The 21,731-nt window shown below is 41.9% G+C and overlaps 1 protein-coding gene across 1 annotated transcript in view; it reads left to right on the forward strand.

The window, feature by feature from the left end:
• The first annotated feature begins 10,122 nt into the window (after nt 1–10,122).
• Nucleotides 10,123–21,731, forward strand: part of MTMR8 (myotubularin related protein 8) — a 134,440-nt gene continuing 122,831 nt past the window's right edge. Inside the window, exon 1 of the mRNA XM_012643218.1 lies at nt 10,123–10,239. Coding sequence (XP_012498672.1) covers nt 10,216–10,239 — 24 coding nt within the window. The 5' untranslated portion in view covers nt 10,123–10,215. The remainder of the gene's footprint in view (nt 10,240–21,731) is intronic.

Raw genomic sequence — 21,731 nt, forward strand, 5'->3', positions numbered from 1 at the left:
ACTCCCTGCACTCAGGAGGTGATCAAGCTCCTCTTCTGTCCTCTGATGTGCCTGACTCGGGCTGGTCCCGGGACATTATCTGGTCTGATGCCTCCAGACCTGATTTGACTTGTCCTTCCCTCCAGCGTGTCCAGGTGAGTTCAGGACCCTGCGGCGGGTGGGAGCTCCCAAGGAGCGAAGATCTTCTGCAAAATGGCAGTTGGCGCTGGTTCACTTCTGTCGCTGAGGTCCCGCCAGTCGCTGCGCCCATCCCCGAACCAGTGGCTTCAAGGGGCCAGCGCGGTCGGTTTCCCGGTCAGGGAACCAAAATGTTATAGCAAGTGTTACAGCAAGTGGTCCCAAGGACAAACCGAGGGGCACACGGAGAGTTGGAGAATCAAAGTTTATTCACTGGTGGGCTCAGAGGGACCTCGCCACCAAATTCTGAGCCCCGTCTACCCGATTTTTCCCACTTTTATTAAGTTGCGGTGGTCTGGGGGGGCAGGGTATCAGGTGGTTAATGCCCGCCAGGTAATAAGTTAGTTGATGTGTCAGATAATAGATTTTAGTGTTATGCTGATGTGCCAGGTAATAGATCAGTTGATGGGTCAGGTAATAGGTTAGTATTATGCTGATGCGGGTCTTCCGTGAGGGGTGGGCGTCTCAGGTGGCTGATATGCCAAGTTACAGATGGGGGTTTTCCTTATCACCTGGGCTCCCTTCCCCTTCCCAGCCTACTAGCCTTGGGCCTCCGTCAGTCATAGGCCCAATTAGGATTTTTGTTCAATGGGGCATCTGAGTGCATTAGCTTGTCCTTTAATGATTTGCCTGGGCCCCTCTAATTAACCGGCAAGGCCATTTTTCCTCAGTTCTATTTTTGTCTCTTTGGGAGATCCAGGCCTCAAAGAATAATGTAGAAGGCTCAATTATCTTAAAGATTTCCCTTCCTCACCTTCCATCTTACCTCCTTCTCTTTCCCTCCAGGGATCTGTATCATGCCACATTGAGGCTCTGTCCAAGATGAGGATTCTTATGAAGCCACTTCCACATTTAATTTTTTCTCTGGCTCATTGCCCCACCACTATTTCAAGCTCTTTTTTTAACAGCAGCCAGTGAAAAAGCCTTAGGGGGTTTAGCTAGCTAGGAGCTTAATGTGAGTCATCAGAGTGGTGTGGTTGCCAAAAAAAAAAAAAAAGTTAATGCAATTTAATCAGAAAGAGAGCGCCCAGAAGGAGGGTGGCAAGAGCTTTAGCCCTGTTTTGCTGCTCCACTCTGGGAGGTAGCACTTGCTGCCTCACCACTATAATTGTGGATGCCACAGGAGGTGAGGGAATGGGGCACTGTCCTGGGAGGCTGCAACCACACTGGGCTGCTGGTACCTCACCAAACCAAGCATGCTCCTGCCTCAAGGACTTTAAATAGGTTTTTCCTTCTTCCTGACACACTTCCTTCAATTTTTGACATGGGCTCACTCTCTCACTTCCTTAGGTCTTTACTCAGATATCCTCTCTCCGGGTTGGCTGCCTTTGACCTCCCTATTTAAAATAGTTTCTCCCATCACTCTCTCACTCCTTTTACACTGCTTTTTTTGTCTTCATAGTACTTATGATCTCATGACTCAAATTATCTGTTTTTCTCAGTGGAATATAAGCTCCTCATAGGTTTTTTGTGTATTTTGTCCACTGTTATGTCTAGAACAGTACCTGACATATAGTGGGTGTGCAATACAAATTTGAATGAACACATAGATAGCATTTAGATCATTGTACTGTAATTTGTGTTTTCACTTGTCTTATCTCTGATAGAATTTTATCTAGGAAGCCTCTTTTTCCTCTTTCTTAACATTTTCACTAATTGCATAGTCATTACCTGACATGGTGTATATTGGATGGATGGATGGATGGATGTACTGGCAGGGATGTTTCAGGAGGGTTTCAAACATTGGATCAGGGTTGGCCTAGACTTATGCTGCCTAATACAGTAGATACTAGATACAGGTGACTACTGAACACTTGAAATTAGGCTTGTCTAAATGGCAATGTGTTGTAAATGTAAAATACACACCAGATTTTGAAGCTTTGGCAGAAAAACATGTAAAATATTTCATTAATGATGTTTTTATTGATTACATATTAAAACATTTTGAATACACTGGGTTAAAATATATTCCTAAAATTAAATTCATCTGGTTTTTCTTTTTTTAATATGTCTACTAGAAAATTTAAAGTGACATATGTAAATGGTATCATATTCATATCAGATAGTGCCGCTCTGGAGATTTAGACCACCTCCATGTTTAAACCCTGATCTTTAGAAGCTTGTGAGGGTGTGTGTGTGTGTGTGTGTGTGTGTGTGTGTGTGTGTGTATATGCGTGTGGTAGAGGAGTCTCCTGTAATTAACACAGAAAAGGGTTCTTCATAATCATTGATTCTGGGGACTGGTGACAGCAGGGTCAAATAAGCATCATGTTTTATTACTCTACCTCATCTTTCTGATTTCTGTCATTTCTTATTCCAGCTTGTCCCAGAGCTGCTAGCCACAAGCCATACTGGTTAGATTTTTCCCCCTCCTTTCTTAGCTCCTTCCCACCCATGCTTCCTCTGATGGTGACACCAGTGAAGGCATAAATGGTCCAAAGGCCAGCTACCAATTAGAATAGGAAAATCTAGCCACAAGCACCTCGATTATTCACACACTGCAGAATCCCCACTTTGGAAAAATCTATCTCTGCCTTATAAGTGACGTTATGCCTGTAACCAACGCCCCTGGCAGAGTCCCATACTGGATTATCCCAGGAAGGCAATAGAGGAGTAAAAGATATTTTCCTCTAAGAGAGTATGATCAAATTGGGAAATAAAACTAATGTAGGCCAGGCACTGTGGCTCACACCTGTAGTCCCAGCACTTTGGCAGGCCCAGGCAGGAGGACTGCTTGAGGCCAGAAGTTGTAGACCACGTCTCTACAAAAAAAACAGAGCAGAACAAAACAAAACCAAAAACCAAAAACCCCCAAACACAAACAAAAAAACCTAATGTGCATGTGTGAAAAGTTAAACAAGAACACAGAACAGTCATCCAAGAAATGTTGGGCAGAATATGATTAAGGACCAAAGAAAAAAATGACCCAGAATGTTGGTGCTCTAGGAGTTCAAATCAGGGTCATCCCCAAGGGCTAAGGCAGTCAGAAAAAACTTCCTGGAGGAAATAGTATTTGAGCTGGTCCTTGAAGATGTATGCAATGTTACAAAGTCCTGGATTTCCAGAGCTTAAAGAGTCCTCAGAGTCATAATGTACTCCTCGTACATGTAACAGAGTAGTTACCCCTCCTCCTATAGATATGGAAATGTAAAATTGAGACTGGGGAATATGTAAAAGAGGGAATGGCCTGAAAAAAGAAACAGCAAAAATATTTTCTGTCTCTTTAAAACTTGCCCCACTCTTTTTGGGAACTGTAGCCTGGCCTGCATCTCTGAGGCAGGTTAAGTCTTTTGTTAAGAGATAACTCAGCCTTCCCAGGCCAGCACCAGCCCCAGGTGGGCCTAGGTGTGGCTTTGTCTTTGGCAGAGATGAGATGATTAGAATAGTTAACCACAATAGCTTAGAAGTGAGGGACCCTCCCTTTAAAGGCTCTGTATTTCTGCTTATGTCCAGGAAATTTGGATTTTGAGATGAGAAGTTCCTTTTTCCTCCTTTGCTGGCAAAGTAATAAACTTTTTTCCTTCTCCTCAAACCATTTGTTCTTGTTCTTCTGATGTGGCCTTGAGGACAAGTGCCGAGCTTTTGGTAACATACAGATAAAAAAACTGAAACCCAGAGAGCAAAAAAAAATCACAGGAAAAAAGCTGGGATTAGAACCAAGATTTTCTGGTTCCCAGTCCTTTACTCTCTCTACCAGGTGCTGAGAATAGAAGGATGGTATTAAAAAAAGAGAGAGAAAGAGGGAGAAAGAAAGGAAAAAAAAAAAAAAACAACACACCTAATCATCTGTACCACGGGAAGGGCGGCAGGAGGAGGGGGGAGGAGGGAGGAGGGGACGGGTATTTGTATACACAAGGAGGGCAATGCGCACTACCCGAAGGATGGACATATTTGAAACACGGACTTCGGTGGGGGGGAACCAAGGGCAACACACGTAACCTAAACATATGTACACCCATAATTTGCTGAAATAAAAAACACTCTCCAAATCCTACCCCTTCCCAAGACACACACACACACACACACACACACACACACATAAACACACACACACACACACACACACACACCCTTGAAACCTCATCTGGGATCTCCCTTTTTATCCCCTCAAGAATATGTTAATTTAAAAGGTGAAATACATTACACTGAATTCAAATTACAGGTCAAACACCAATTTTTTTTTATTTAGTTAGACATGGGCCATGTGTTGATGAATGGCCTCTTTGATGTAACCTGCCATCTCAAAAGCTTTGAGATTGAGAGGCCCTCCTTCTATTCCTTTTTGTCCTATCACCACAAGGTATACAGACTCGATCTGAACTACCGTCACTGCCTGGCTGCTCCTACTCTGGCCTTTGGTGCGCAGGTCCATGGTGTTGTTGCCTTCAGTATACAGGTTGTCCCGGATCAACAAGCATTTGATTCCTGCAAGGGTGATTCCCTGAAGAAACAACTTCTCTCTCCCTTCCTTTGCCAGCAAAATCTGAATTTCTTCCTGGTTCAACTGGAACAAGTTGCCTTCCGAATAAGAAGCTAATAACCAGGGTGGGGAATTGGTGATAATTGCTGCATCACAGCACATTCCAGTATGTAGGAAGAGGGTGATGCAGTCTTGCCAGACCTCTTTGCTGATATTCCCTATGGACTCCATGATTCGAGTAAGTTGTCTTTAAAAGATGAATAAAGTGCTTTCTAGCAAGTCAATCTTCAAAGGAAGTTTGTTGATGATCGGCTCAAGAAGTCTGATAAGCTAAAAATACAGTCTGTTTCTTATGGCCCTTCCCCAGTAGCGAGATGGAGGAGGTCTTGGTGACTCAAATGAAGTTAAGCCCCAGCTACCCTCTGCTGTGTTTTATCATGCTACCTCTGGAGCAGGAGTGAGGTCACAAAGGCTCTGTGACTTTTACATAGTTATCATCAACTACATCATCAGTAACCTCTGGCAGTAGCTTTCTATAGCTAACAAAATAATGGGGTCAATATACACCTACTTAATTCCTTGGGGTCCTGTGGAAAGAATACCAAGACACAATAGTAGGAAAGCGCTGGAAGTAGAACCTAAGAGGGCAATAACTGAGCTGGAGGCTTAGATGTAAAACAGAACAGGTGAGAATGACTGCAGCAACTAGTATCTCATATGTTGGCTAATCTTGCTGAGACCTGAGCTCTAGGTACAAAGTCAAAAAGCCCACAGGCTCACCATGTTCACAACTTCTTTGGGGAGCATCACAACAGCCTCCTAACTGGTTTTATCGCTTCCAGACTCTAATTTATCCTGTAGCCTACACAAGCTGTGAGTCTAGAGTTATTCACCCAGTCATTCAACAAGTTATTTACCAAGTATTCACTATGTGTCAAGAACTTTTCTAGGCACTGGGGTACAGTAGTGAATAGAACAGAGACAAACTGCTGCCCTCAAGAAGCTGACATTCTAATGTGGAGAAACAAATAATAGATGCTACTAGTATCCTTTTCACTGAAAATATTTTATGAGCCAAATACTTTTTTTTTTCTTCCAGATTTTCTGTTTTACTCCCAGACTTTCTCTGTGACTCTGCTACAACCTTTGACAAGTCACTGTCTGTGCCTCAATTGCCTCTGAAATGACACCAACTTGCCTTAAAGAGGGAACATTATAAAGAGCAACTAATGTTAATGGTGGAGAATATCTGGGATACCTCTGAAAATTCATTTATTTAACACATATTTATTGAGTACTTATTGTGTGCCAGGGCTATTCTACACTTTGTAGATCCAGCAGTGAATAAAAAGTCCCTGCACTCGGGGAGCTGACATATCACAGAAGGAGACAATAAATGACAAATATATTTATAATATATCAGATGTTATTGATAACTATGAAGAAAAAGGGTTTTAGCAGTATAGAGAATGCTGGAGAAGAAAAAGTGATGGTTTTATTTTATATAAGGTGCTAAGGTAAGGATTCTTTAATACAGTGACACATGATCAGAGACTTGACAGAGATGAGAAAGTGAATATGTAGATATCTGGGGAAAGAGAATTCTAGGCAGAGGGAATAGTAAGTGTAAATGTCCTGAGGCAGGAGCATGTCTGATGTATTTGAGAAAAAGCAGGGAGGCCAATATGACTTGAGCAGAGAGAGAAAAGGGTGTTAAATGATGTAGTCAGAGAGGTACTGGGCTTAGATCATATGTAGGACTTCATAATCTATAATTAGGTTTTGATTTTTACTCTGAGATGGGGAGCCACTAGACAATTTTAAACAGAGGAATGACTTCATTCTAGATTCTAGATTTTAGTCCCATAGAAGATGCTATGTAGCATAGAGACTATAGAGGGACTGGGGACCAAACATGGAGACCAATTAGGAGGCTGCTACAACAATTCAGGCAAGAGATAAGAGAGGCTTGGGCCGAGGAACAGGAGTTAGAAGTGGTTGGGTTTGAATAATATTTAGAAGGAAGAGCTGATAAGATTTGATGATGAATCAGCTATGAGATACTAGAGAAAGGGGATGCCTCCAAGGCTTTTGGCCTGAATAACTGTGCTATGGTTTGAATGTTTGTGTCCCCTCCAAAATTCATATTGAAACTTAATTCCCAATGCACACAGCATTCTTCCCCTCCAGAGGACACCAAACCTGCTGGCACCCTGATCTTGGACTGCCAGCCTCCAGACCTGTGACAAATAAATTTCTGTTCTCTATAAATTACCCAGTCTTGGGTATTTTGTTATAGCAGCACACATGGACTAAGATAATCTGGAAGGATGTTGTTGCCATTTCCTGAGATGGGAAATACTGTGGAAAAAGCAGGTTTGAAGATGCAGGTGGAAATCAAAAGTTCTATTTTGGACATGGTAAGTTTGAGATGCCTCTAAGACATCCAAGTAGACATTTCAGTAGGCTGTTGAATATTATATAAGTTTAGAATTCAGAGGACAGATTAGGACTTAGAGATAACATTTTGGGAGTCTTCCACAAATAGATGCTATTTAAAGCCATGAGACTGGAGGACAGCACCCAGGGAATAAGCGTAAATAGAGAAGAGGACCAAGGTCTGAGCTCTGGCATCATTTCAATATATAGAGATAGGTAAGATGAGTGGAAACAGCAAAGGAGATTTGTAAAGAGAAGTCAGAGAAGCAGGAGAGAGAGTGGTGTCTGTCCCTGAAGCCAAGTGATGAAAATGTATCAAGGGGAAGTGACTAAATACTGCTGAGGGGACACGAAGAGGTCTGAGAATGACAAGTGGATTTTGCAATGGGGAGATTATTGGCAACATTGATAAGAGCAGTTTGGTGGAGTGGTGGGGGCAAAGCCTGATCACAGTGGTTTCAAGAGAGAATGGGAAGAGAGGGAAAGAAATGTTGACAAAAATGGATTTAGATAAATCTTTTGAGGAGTTTTGCTATAAAGTACAACAAAGAAATGGGGGGATGGTTGGTGGGGGACAGGAATGTGGATCAAGAAAGAGTTTTTTGGGCCAGGCGTGGTGGTTCATGCCTGTAATCCTAGCACTCTGGGAGGCTGAGGTGGGAGGAGCGCTCGGGGTCAGGAGTTCAAGACCAGCCTGAGCAAGAGCAAGACCCTGTCTCTACTAAAAATAGAAAGAAATTAGCTGGACAACTAAAAACATATCTATAGAAAATATTAGCCGGGCATGGTGGCGCATGCCTGTAGTCCCAGCTACTCGGCAGGCTGAGGCAGGAGGATTGCCTGAGCCCAGGAGTTTGAGGTTGATGTGAGCTAGGCTGACGCCACAGCACTCTAGCCCAGGCAACACAGTGAGACTCTGTCTCAAAACAAAAAAAAAAGAATGTTTTTTAAAGATCAGAAGTTCTATAGCACGTTTTGTGCTGATGGAAATGATCTGGTAAAGTGGAAACATTTCGTAATAAAGGAAAGGGGACAACTGAACAGGCTAGGGAGGATGAAATTGAGTGGACAAGTGGAAGGGTTGCCTTAGGAAGGCTCAGGAAGAGTTCACTCATTGAAGGCAGATTATATGGGTTTACATGCAAGGCAGCAAGTAGGTTTGGTCATGGGAGGATGTGGAAGTTACCTTCTGATGGCTTCTATTTTGTTGGTGAAGTAAGTAGCCAGGTAACCATCTGAGAGAAAAGAGAACAGAAGTGTTCAATGATCAAGGTGAGGAAGGGAAGAAAACCACCGATATTTATTGTGCCCTTATGATGTTCCTGTCATCTCACATATATTACATCTTTGAATTCCCATAAGAATGGACTTATAGATGAGAATGGGTTTATAGATGAGAAAACTAAGGCCCAGAGAGCTTGTGTAATTTTCCCAGAGTCATGTATCATTAGCAAATAGCAGAGCCAAAATTTGAACCTGGTCTGATTATAGAGTCCACACACACTTTTCATTGTCTTGAACAGCATGAAAGTCTGAGCAACTGGGTGGTACCATTAGTAGGGATAGGGACAACTTCAGAAAGAACATGCGGTAGAGGTAGGAGAATGCAGGGGGTTAGGGGGAGGGTGTGAAAGATGAGGAGTTTGTTTTTGGCTATGATGTCTTTAATGTGCTAGCAGGAACACACAAGTGAAACTCTCAGTGGGCAGTTGGAAGTTCTAAATTTGAGCTCAGGAGAAAGGTCATGGGACTTAAGATGTAAAGTTGTGAGTCTCCTAGCAGGGAGTAAGAGTTGAATCTGTGGACAAGATCAAGATTACCAAGGGAAAGAAAATACAGAAGAGAGGAGTGAGGATAGAAGCTGGGGAGATGGCTAAAAAAGGACAAAGAGGAGCTGGAAGGGAGGCAGAGAAAGAACAGTTAGGGATGCAGGCAATGAGTATGCTTTATTAGAAAGGCCAAGGGAAGAAAGAATGTCAAAAAGGAATATGAATCAACAGTGTTTAATGCTGCAAAACAATAGAGAATGAGCACTGAGAAACACTTTTGGGTTCACCAGTTGGAGTTGAGGATGACGTTAATGAGCCAACTGAGGGGAGTGGTTAGGGAGGAGTGAGCTTGTTATGAAGAAGTGAAGGTGATGATAAATAGACTATTCTTTTGAGGCATTTGGCACTAAAAGGACTGAACATGATGGAACTGTTCAAAAGTTCAAGGGGAAAAAGGGCCATGGATCCAGGGAAGAGCTTTTAGGCGAGGGAAGAAGGCAGAGTATCATAAGAGAGTAGATTTGCTACCAAATGTTGTGGGCACTCAAAAATAAAGAAATCGCTTTGTAGGGGACATGAGACTGCAAACCGGAACATTGCAATAATAGAGCTAGAAAGGACCCTGGAGCTATATAGCGGTCAATGCCCCCATTATAACCTTCATCAACCCAGAGAGGTGACATCATTTGCCCAAGGTCACACAGCAAGTTAGTGGAAGACCTGAGAGGAGTAGAACCCAGGTTTTCCAACACCTAGAGTATTCTTTTTTTCCGTCGCAAATCTGATTCAGAGCACACCACTTAGGGCCCGCTGAGAGCTGGTCCAGTGAGCCCCTCCTTGGTCCTCTGGCAAAAGTTATGAGGCTACTGCAGTAGTCCAGGTCTTAATTAGGTTGATGGCAGCACAAATATAAAGGAGAAGATAAAGAGGAGACTATGCCTCTCCATATTTCACAAAATATTCCACGGTTACTTGCCAAAGGTCTCACAGCTAGAAAGCTCTTCAGAAACCCAGTTGCTAGCATGGGACAGCCTGCAGGGTGCCATCAGTGTACTATTAGAGTAGTGGAGTGACATCGGTGCTCAGAGCCCTTATAGCATCAAGGAATGTGAGAAGGGTGGCTGTACTCGAGTCTGGGACTTAAGAACTGGGCCAAACCTTGAGCCTAAACCACAATAATCAGCTCCCTGAAGAAAAGGGCGTTTGCCAGGAAGCAAGATGGCGAGAGCGGCTACGCGTGAAGTGTCGCGATAGGAGCCTCCGCGAGGATCAGGTGACTGAGAGTTTGAGCCAGGACCGGGAGGGCGGGGATAGGGGCCCGGGCTGAGCCAGGAGGCGGCTGGAGCGGTGGCGGGAGAGGCGGCGGCAGCCTGAGTAGCACTGAGGGCTTCGGTGGCGGGAAGTACGGTCATGGACCATATCACGGTACCCAAGGTAAGGAGAAGAGTTAGGCGAGCCTGGGAGCCACAGGTTCCCTCTCGGTGCTCAGTTGGGAGCCCAGGCACACCCCCTCAGCCTTCTCTGGGTGCTCTTTGACGCCCCCTTCCCGCGCCGGGACCCGCGTTCTCGCTCTTGGTTCACACCTCCCTTTGAACCAAACTGAACTCTTCTCAGGACCCAACTGCGCTCGGCGGCGATGCGGGAAGAGATGGTTTGCGCCACCGTCCCCTAACGCGACACTGCCCCGGCGCCCGATGGGCGCCTGCGGGTCCCTCTCTACCCCGGCCCTCGAACCACACCTCCTCTTGTATCCCAGCGTTTACCTCACACCCACTCTTACTCCAGCTTCTTAAGCCCGCCGCACTTCGCGAATGCCCCACATGGCGTCGCCTCTTGGAGAATTACTTCCTTTATCCAACGTTTTCCCACCATCCTCTCAGCTTCCCATACCCCAACAGAATAGTCAGCTCCCCAACTACTGCCCAGACCGCCACCCCCTCCTCAGCTCCCCGGTGTACGTGCGCGGGTTCGGGGGGCGACAGCATCTCGCCAGCTTCAGCTGAGCTATTGGAAAAGAAGGGAGGTGGAGCAGATTGGACCTGGCCCTGCTCAGCCAGGAGGAGAAACTCAAGAGGTGGCATTGGCAGGCCAGTTGGCGCCTGTTTATAGCCAGCCACCAGTTAAAGCTGCCTCTTTTTCTTTCTCATCTTTTTAGATCCTACTCTATTCCTCCCCAACGCCAGCCCTTTTCTATTGCAAATCCACCTCCCTTCTTTTCTTTCTCCTGTCTAGGGCTGGGGAATAGTGAAGAGTTCATAACTAGTCTGGGGTTAATTTTTTCTATTGATCCTAACAGACCCCGACCCCACCCCAGTGGCCCAGACTAACTGAAGGCCATATAAAAACTCAGCATGTTTTAAAGGAAAGAACACAGATTTTGAAGCCAGAGGACTTGAATTAGGGTGCTGGTCCCCCCAGCTACTAGCTAATGACTTTGGACAAATTCCTTAATCTCTCTGAGCCTTGGCTTTCCTCGTCTACCAAGTGGGGATAATGAAATTTTCCCTGTTCCCTTCATAGGGTGATTGTGAGGATTAAATAAAAGGATGTGTATGAAAGTGTTTTTGTAACTAACTAGTAGTGTTCTACCCGTTGTTAGCTTAAGACTCTGATGCTGCCCGATGGGCAAAGCAGCAACTGCAACCTTCAAACCTTTCCTCTCTTGACTCCCTCCTCTTCAGGGCCCTTTTCTATGAAAGATAACCACATCCCTTGTAGCAGCCAGCCTTACCTTTTTCTGGGTCCCTTTCTTTCTAGATCATGTCATTTGCACAAAGTTCCCTGGCATGGTATGGGAAAGTGGCACCATTAAAGCAAAGGGGCTTCTGCTGTCTAGACTCCTCTCCTACCAACCCACCTGAGGCTGGGCCACTTTACTTGCCCACTTCAAAGTCAGCTCACCTGAATATTCCTTTTTTCCTTTTTTTTTTTTTTTTTTTTTTTAGCTGGGGCTGATGGGCAGACAGAACTGATCTTGTCTTTGAGTGTTAAAATATTAAAATATTAAAATCCCCCTATTGGGGGATTAAAACTATAAACTAGGCTGGCTATATGGAACTTGAGAGGGAGAAGAAACAATTAACTGGCTCATGTGAAAATAATAATAGCAGCTAGCACATATTGAGTATTTATGTGGCAGGCACTGTGCTAAATGTTTTACATGAACTGGGTCTTCAGTCCTTAGAACAATTTATGAGGGCAATACTATTATCGTTGCCATGTCACAGATGAGGAAACTGAGATCCATAGAGGTAGAGCGACTTGCCTAATAGAGATAGGAGTGCTCAGTTTCAGACTGGTGCCAGGATGGGGTTCATGCTCAAGAAAACTTTAACTGGCATCATGGCCAGACTACATTTGTACTGCGTGGATGGTGTTGTGAGTCTTGAAATACAAATAAAATCAACAAATGAAGATGTAGTTCTTTAAGGAAAATTGGCATTTTTTTGGTGCCTGGCAGGGCTGTGTTACCCACAGGTGGTATATTGCCATGACTCTGTTTTTTTTCTAAGTTTCCAGGAAGGATTAGGGTTGTACTAATGGCTACGGATTAAAATGGCCTCCCTCTTGGTAACTCACTGTTTCCACAAAAGGGAGAGACATCTGTCTTGTCCATCTTAGAACAAAGTAATAACTATGAGTTTGTCAGTCATTAGTTGTGCATGTCAAGTGCAAAAGTGACTTTTATTTTTGGCTCTTGCTGAGTCTTTTTTTTTTTTACCAAGAAGACTTTTTTTAAAAAATGTATTTAAGTGCAATACACATATTGACAAGTTTATAGATTATAAGTTTATAGCTCAGTGAATGTTTACAAACTAGACACACCCATGTAATCAGCACCTCATGTCCAGGAGTCTCCCTCATGTCCCTTTCCAGTCAATACCGCTCTCAAGGGTAAACCACTATCCTCACTTCTAACAGGGTACATTAGTTTTGCCCTTTCGTTGTACTTAATATAAATTGATTAATACATTCTTACATTTTCTTTTGTGTCTGATTTCTTTTGCTCAACATTGTTTGAAAGATTCATCCATATTATTCCTTGAAGTTATAGATTATTCTTATTGCTGTATAGTATTCCATTTTGTTAACATGCTACATATGATTTATCCATTCTTCTGTTAATGGGGAATTTCCAGTTCTGGCTTTTACTAATAGTACATTCTTTTGATGGATATAAAGATGCATTTTTGTTGGGATATACATAGGAGTAGAATATCTGAGTCATAGAGTATGCATACATTCAGCTAGATACTACCAATTTATGCTCTCACCACCCTTGTATGGGAAAGAAACTGTCTTTTCAAGTTATAACTTAGGGTCTTCAACCATTTTTGTAGCACCTCTACCCTAAAGTCAGTGACTCTGCTGTCTGATTCAGAATTTGTTCTTTGTACCTTTCCCTAGCCTCATTACTTCTGTGTCAGTTAGTGCCTAGAATTCTTAATGGCCTTTTCTTCTTGGAATGGAACCTTAATAATTAGGATTTATTCAGTTAACATTTATTGAGGTTCTACTGGCTTGCAAATTTACTCAGGTTAAGAGCACATGCTCTGGAGCCAGAGTGTTTGACTTCAAATCTCAACTCTTCTACTTAACTAGCTTTGTGGTCTTGACAAGTATAATAACGTCTCTACCTCAGTTTCTTCATCTGTAAAATGGCAGGGACAAAAGTACCTATTTCACAGGGTTATTATAAGGATTAAGTGAGTTAATACTTGTAAAAAATACTTAGAACAGTGCCTGGCACATAGTAGATGCTTAATTTAGCTACCAATTACTATCATGATCTTTTTAATTGATATTATTTGCAGAACCCCACATTGGGAGTTATTTAGGATAGATAGCTCACTTAGATATAGCAGCTGCCTTCTAGGATCTCTTAATCAAGTAAGGTGATGAGATGCCAAGCATAAGATCCAAAAATGAAAGAAAGAGGTTACGTAGCTCATAAAGGACCTTGAATGTTACACTGAGGAATTTGAATTTGGTTCCATAAGCAGCAAAGAGCTACTAAACTTTGTAAGTCTAGCAATGGAAAGTTAGAAAGGACCTTTTAAAAGATTATCTAAATAAGAAATGGGAATGAGGTTTCTTTTTGGCATTATGGAAATGTTCTAAAATTATATCGTGATGGTTGTACAACTCTGTAAATTTACTAAAAATCATGGAATTGTACACTTAAAACAAGTGAATTTTATAGTATGTAAATTATACTTCAATAAAGCTACTAATAAATAATAAATAAAGATCTAGTGATAGCCAGGCCTCTCATTTCAGAAATGTGAAAGCTGAGGCCCAGAGAGCTGAAGTTTCTTGTCCAAGGAGAAACATCTAGCAAGTAGCAGAGGCAGCATTGTCTTTTACCTAGCTGGTTAGACTATGATAAACCGTGGAGTTATAGAAACAACAGCCAAAATAATTGGAGGGCTGAAAGGGTATAGAATGCTATGCTGGATGATAATAATACAATGTAATAACACTTGGCAGTACTTTACAAAGTAATTCTGATTGAAAAACTACTTTGTAAAGTATTACAAAGGATATTCCAGTTAAATGAAGCTTTCCTAAAAGCTGATAATTTTTGGCTTGACTTCCAGGAAACTAAGACCAAATTTAATGTTCTGTCATATTAACTACATTAGCCCTTGTACTTAGCATAATTGCTTCCTCCTCCGTTTTGTGGCTTTGATTTTCTATTCTAATAACCTAACTGTAGATCTGTGTTTTGTTATAAACCACCTCAAATTCATTTAGGAAAGAGGCAGGGTCAAAAGAAAGATAAAACTGGGTAAAGAAGTGTTTTCTGTTATCAAGGAAATGGGATTTCTGCAGGCGAGAATTGTGCTCCCCTTCCACTTCTCAAAAGTCCAAATCCAGTTGGCTTCACTTTGATCCTTTCAGTCTAGGAAATAGTGTGATGTAGCGGAAAAAGCATGAACTTTTTGGAATTTGAATTCAGGATGTATTATTATTAGCTCTGAGTTCTTGGGCAAGTCACTTAAATGCTCTGAATCTGTTTCCTCATTTGTAAGATGGGGATAATATCTACCTCTTGGGACTAAGATGATAAGATAAGGTATGATGAGGGCCTGGCACATATTAAGTGCTCAGTAACTGTGTATTCCCTTCTCTTTCCATCAGAGCCATACAATGGTGGAGGCTTTAGTATACAGTAATCCTGGGAGGTCTCCAAGATCAGCCTGTCTCTGAGGCAGATTTGACTGTGCATCCAGAAAAGCTCTTGGTACTACGTTGCAATGAGAGAGGCTACCTACAAAGCCCTGGTGGCAGTGATCTGGCATTTTGGACACTATTTTACAGGCATTGGAATAGTTTTCCTTACCACCAAAACCTCCTCCTCTTTTGACCTCACTTTGTTCTTAGGAAACCCCAACTAGGCAGTTACTCCTAGAAACCACTGGGATTTGTTGTATCATTTTAGATATCATTTTGTGGTTTTGTGGTACAATAAATAATTAAGTACTTTAGAAAGATTTTTTGATAAGCTGTAAAGACATTTTCATTATTTGGGAAACCAATATTGGACAGGGAGTTAGGAGACCTGGGTTCTGGCCCCAGCTCTGATTCTGATATGTTGTGTGACCTTAGACTGTCCCATTACCCCTCTGAGCTTCACTTTCTTTGTGGGTAAAATAATAATATCTTACCTTTTCAGAGCAATTGCTATGTGCATGTACTATTCTGAGTGCTTTACATAAATATTACATGTTTATAACTTATTTAACCTTTGCAACAGTACTTTTATTATCCTCATTTCAAATATAAAGAAAGCAGCCAGAAAGCTTAAGCAACTTGCCTGGAGCTGGAATATTAAGCCAGACAGTCTATGACTCAAGTTTGTGCTCTTAACCCAGGGGTGGGGAACCTTTTCATGTTTGAAAGCTGCATTAATTTAGCTGTTATCCAATAAGGCCACATTCAAGAAACTTCAATTAGATATACATAAAAATATACATTAATTTGTAAATATCTAACTTCCATGTACTTCATAATTTCAAAAAATGAGAACTATTTGTTAATTTTAAAGTTAACTACATTTTAATGACTTTGTTGTATCTGCTTTTTGTTGGAAAGCATTTGAATATTTGGTTGCAGTTTGGAGGTCCACAGTTTCAGTTGATCCTCTATCAGCAGTCCGTAACCTTTTTGGTACCAGGGACTGGTTTCATGGAAGACAATTTTTCCACGGACTGGGGCTGAGGGGTGGGGTGTTGTGGGTGGCGAGTATGGTGTGGAGCTCTGGCAGTGATGCACGGCCCTGTTTCCGAATAGGCCATGGACCAGGGGTTGGGGACTGTAGCTCTAGATGGATATCAGTCATTTGTGACCTTAAGGGTGTCTTGATTTGGGTTAGGTAGGAGAATGTAGATTTGCAACAATAAATGGTTGAAAAGCAAGAAAATATTTTTTGGGCATGTTGTCGAAGGTGTGGGTATTCTGCATTTTTCCATATTTTAATAGGATCTTTCATAGCATCAATGACTTTAAAATGTCTTCTACTGAGAGCTCAATCAATTCCATCAGTAATTCTTTAGGTGCCTTGGTGATATCAACTAGGTGAGGCTGAAATGCTAATTTGAGTGTGATGTCATGGTTCTCAAAGTCAGTGAACCTTTCGTTGTATTCTCCAATTAATAGGTCCATAACAGCTGCGTATTCTTCAAATGATTCGCATATGTCTTCCTGCTCATCAATGACCTTTGCTAACTGGGGAAAATGTTCATCTGACATCTCCTATTGAAGAAGTGTTTTGAAAAAAGACAGCTTTTTTTTTGTTTTTATTTATTTTTTTATTTCAGCATGTTATGGGGGTACAGATGATTAGGTTACGTATGATGCCCTTACCCTCCCTCCCCGCCAAGTGCACAAACAATGAGTGCGATGCGCACCTCCGGGGGAATGGACACACTTGAAGACAGCTTTTTTTTGAAAAGCCTGAAATTTTTTTTTTGCCACATATCATATATAGACTTAGTTTTACTTTGCAAAGACATATTCAGGTTGTTTTGATTTGACATGATATCACACAGAAATGCTGCATTCCTATAGAAATCTTTTTTCAATACTTCATATTGCTGATTCTTTTCTTCATAAAATTTAATTATCTGTTCTCCCAGAGATAAAATTTTGGCTAACACCTGTCCCCACAATAGCCAATGCACTGTAGAATGATAGCGCAAATCCACATTAAATACCTCATCCTTCAACTTCAGCATGTTATGAAACTGGTGATGCCATGCTGCATTTGCAGGAGCATAGTTAACAATACTTATAACTTGTTGCAAAGTGTCACTTAAAATAGTAGCTTTAGCCGAGAGATCTTGCTGATGCAAGATTCAATGAAAAGAAATGAGAGCATCTGGATCTGTTAATACTATTTTTTTTATCTGTGTAATAAACCCTTTATGTTTTTGTGTCATGGAAGGTGCACTGTCTGTACGTACACTCACTAAATTTTCCAAATTCAGTCCAACTGCATGACATTTATCTTGAAAGTTGTTGAAGATATCTATTCCTCGTGTTCTGTTCGCAAGAGTGCCCAAAGCGTGTAACTCTTCGTAGCAAAGAAAATCGTCTGTTATGACCCGAATGAAGTATAAAATCTATGCCAAGTCAGTAGTATCAGTTGATTCATCCAAAGCGATTGAATAATTATATGTTTTGCTTTTGGAGTAGTCCATGAAGTTGTTCTGTTAAGTTGAAAGTTAATTCATGCTGCTAATCAGTTATGGTTCTCCTTGAAAGAGGCAGTTTGTACTTTGAAACGTTATCAGGGTGTAAGCATGCTACAACTTCAACAATGCATTCTTTCACAATTTCTACATCACTGAATGGCTTCCCTTTTTTCCCAACTATATAAGTTACTTTATAAGTTGTCTCAGTGGCATTATTTCCAGATCTTATTGCTGCTTGAAAGAACTGTCCTTGCTTTTGCTTTTCATCTTTTAATTTCTGCAGTACAACCTTTTGTGCCTCTCCCTCTAATTTAAAATATTTGTGGCCCTTATGAGTGTTATAATGCTGGTGAGCATTGAATTTCTTTAATGTCGATGTTGCAGTATCAGAAAGCATGCAAATCATCTTATCTTTAGCAGAAACAAGATAATATTGCAATTCCCAATCCTCATCAAAAAATCGTTTTCTTCCTTCAGCGTTCTCTTGGTCTTCTTTGACATGACGGGCTGTTAAGCAGACAGAATTAAAAAAATACTGTTGAGCTGTGCAACTAGTCACAAATTCCACTTCACACAGAAACAGTGCACCGTTGTCAACAGCTGATAACAGACTGGTTGTACTCGACCCCCATAACACTCTCACTAACCAGTCTCCTGCGGTAGTGGTGCCAGTCAGGTGGGGGAAGTTAGAACTAAATCATGAGCCTTGCAGCTGTCAATTTAGCCCTTACGGTTTACTAATGTTCTAATTGTGCAGGTCAATCTAGGATGATTATTTTGTTGAAACTTAGTTTATTCTTTGGTATTTTAAATATGTTCATTTTAAAAATAAAATAAAAATACAAAGGATGAACAAAAATGTATTGATAAAAATAAAAGTATTTGTTTTGTAAAATTTGGATTCATTGAAAAGGCTGTGCTGAAGGACCTAGAAGGCCACATGTGGCCTTACGGTTGCAGGTTCCCCACCCCTGTCTTAACTCCTATGCTATACTGCTTCACTAAAACAAGCTCAGTGGATATACCAGCATTCCCTGAACTGTGTTCCTGATGATCAGTAACTAGTCCCACAAGATAATTTGTTTAAAAAATAAAAAGGATTCTAAGGTAATATAAATTAACACTAGAAACACTGTGGAGATTTCTAGCGAATGTTCGTTCACCTATTAAAGGCTCTGAGAAGCCCTGCAATAAAGAAAGAAACCTGCTTATATTTGTTTCATCCAGTATTTCCCTACCCTGACCACAGAACTCTGTGTGTATCTGTGTTTGTTTGCGTGCACACCTATTAACATTCTTTGGAACTAGGCTTCATACAACATGCTTTGAGAAATGCTGGTGTCAGTCTGGAAGGTTCATTCTCTTAAGTGCTTTCAGTACTTAATAATGACAGATATGGGGACTGCAAGATGCAGAAATCCTTTCCAAGTCTCAAGTTTGCTTTAATTGGAGGAGGACTGGAAAGTAGGGTGTGGGGAGGCTTAAGTTCAAGGCTGGTCTGGATTTCATTTTTAACATTTACTTCAAATGACCTTGTATATCTTGACACAAAAGCCTTCCACCTTTCCTTTCCTCCCTCCCTCCCTCCTGTTACATATTTTCTCACTTATTACTTTAAAGAAGAGACGTAAATTAGAGATGCTTGCCATGAAAGCAGGAGGAAAGCCTTTTTAATATGTGCGGGGTGCAGGGGTTGTTTTTGTGACTAATGCTCTCTGCCATTGGAGGCGATTCCACAAGGGGCAGGGCATGCTTGGGACATCTGTGTGGCTGGCAGATATCGTTACGCTTTTGGTACTCTGGAGCCAGATGTCTTCTTTTTTATTATTTATTTTTGCAGTGTATCCAAGCTATTGCCAATACTTGTGGCAAATCAGGATAGTAAATGGATTCAGAGACCTCTAAAGTGCACCTGATTTCCTCTCTTCTTCCCTTCCCAGAAAGTAAATGAAAAAACATGGTTTATGGTCCATAGCTTCTCCATGAGCAAAGATTTTGTAAATGTCAGAGTGCTCCATCTACAGTCCAGAAGTACAAAACCAACAAAGCAACTGGGTGGCCTGCCTGGAAATTAAGATCTGTACAGTATCTAGTGGTGGTCAGCCTCTTTTCTCCCCCTTTCTCTCTTCTTTCACCCTTATCTCTCTCTCCTTCTCTTTATTTCCCCCTCTTCTCCTTTTTCTTTTTTCTCCCTCGTCTTCTCTTCTACCTCTTTCCTTCCTTCTTTTTCCTCCTTTCTTCCCTCTCCCCTTCTTACCCCTCCCCTCTTGTCTGTTCCTCTCCTCTTCCTCAATTTCTTTCTTTCCTTCCTTTCTTTCTGTTCTTTCTTCTCTTGCTTTGTTGCCCAGGCTGGAGTGCAGTGGCATGATCATCGCTCACTGTAACCTCAAACTCCTGAGCTCAAGTGATCCTCCTGCCTTAGCCTCCCAAGTAGCTAGGACTACAGGTGTGCACCACCACACCCAGCTAATTTTTAAAATTTTTTTTATAGAGATGGGGTCTTGCTGTGTTGCCCAGGCTGTCCCCCCAATTTCTCTCTCTTTTTTCCTTTCTCTCTCTCTCTCCCTCCCTCTCTCTCCACACACACACACACACACACACACACACACACAATAGGACCCAAGTTTCTGTGGGCTAAAAGCACTCCTGGTAGAGGAACTCTCTTACCACACTATCTGATAATCAGATGGGGCTCTGGTGCCCATGAGAAGGAAGAGGGGAGGGTCTGAGTAATTGCAGGACTCCTAAAAGGCCCTACCTAATAGGCACAGGTTCCCTGCCTTGTGGAACACTATAGGAAGTCCAATCTGGATATCAACAATTTTCCCCTCCCCTGATGCTTCCTCAAAGACTACCCTCCAAGTGGCACACAGCAGCACCCTTTGTACTTAGATAGTGTAGTCTTTTGGTAGTTAGTGCCCTGGGCCTTAGCATGAACTCCTGAATGGCCAGTTTTTCCCCTTGTTGAGCATCTCCTGCCATTCAGGGTCACACAAGGATCTCTGGGACAGGCAGGAGAGAGGTTAAGATGCTTTATTACTTCGATTTCTACTCCCTACCCTTTGCCCATTTTTTTCCCTGAAGCATGACTTCTTTTCCTGAATGTGAGCGACACCCTGTCCAGCTGACACTGATTTATTCTATTAATCTAATCACAATACATTTCTTCTAGCAAGGCAAGCTTACTTTCCTTTTAACATTCAATTGGCTGAAATGATCACATGCTTTCACCAAATTACTTATATCGAGTTTACATATCTTGCATTCAGATTAGCACAACACCTCCCTGCATCTTCCCCATCAGGAAGGGAAATGGTATGTACCCGTGTTTCTCTTGCAGCAGTACTTTGCACTTTTTTTCTAGGGACGGAGTGGGGGTGGGTGGGTGCATTGTACCCCATTCTGTACAAAGTTATTGTGGATTCTTTTTTCTCTTTTCTTCCCCATCTGGTTTTCTGGCCTTAAAGTGCCTCCTGGGTTCTGAGTTCTTTTTCCTTTATCTAAATACCGGACCTTCTGGCTTTGTGCTTAACTCTTTACTCCTTTGGCCTTGTTCCTCCTTCATCCCTCCCTTCTGTAATTGGCCACTTGCTACTGACTTTCACTTCCTCCTTTCTTCATCCACCCTTTAGCCACCTTCTATATTTTCAAAAGACAAAATTACAACAAATTTAGTTATACATCTAATTCATGAATTGGGGCAGCATCCATTCTACAAAATAGAATGAGAGTTCCCACTGGGCATTAGCAGAACTACTGGGTTTTGTAAGGTGAAAACTGGGGAAACAGAACGATATGAAAAAAAAAGCTGATTGGTTAACATCAGGTTACTTTTTTGTAAGTGTTAAAGCAGAGGTGACTTCCTTATTAAGCTGATTCTGGTAGACTGGAATGGAATCTTCGGTTTTCAGGAAAAACTGGTCTGTTTTGGGATCTATCTACTTCCTTAAAGTTTCAGTTCGATAATGTGGCATTTAGAGCATGAGTGACTCCTTTTTTGTTTGGTCTTGTCTGTTAGAGTCTAGTGCAGGAGCTCAGTCCAAAACAATGGCATCCAATAATTTTGTTTACATACACATACACCTCCCTCATCAAGGGTGGCTCTGTGCTGGAAATAAATGCCTTCTTTTCCTGTGCATGAAAAGACGTGTATTTCTTGGGATTGGAAAATAGTTTTAAGAATGACTTTTCAGGACAGAATCCTAGGGGCAAAAGAGATTTTTTTTT

The sequence above is a fragment of the Propithecus coquereli genome, unplaced genomic scaffold, assembly GCF_000956105.1.
Source record: "Propithecus coquereli isolate 6110/MARCELLA unplaced genomic scaffold, Pcoq_1.0 Scaffold101, whole genome shotgun sequence".
NCBI lineage: Eukaryota > Metazoa > Chordata > Mammalia > Primates > Indriidae > Propithecus > Propithecus coquereli.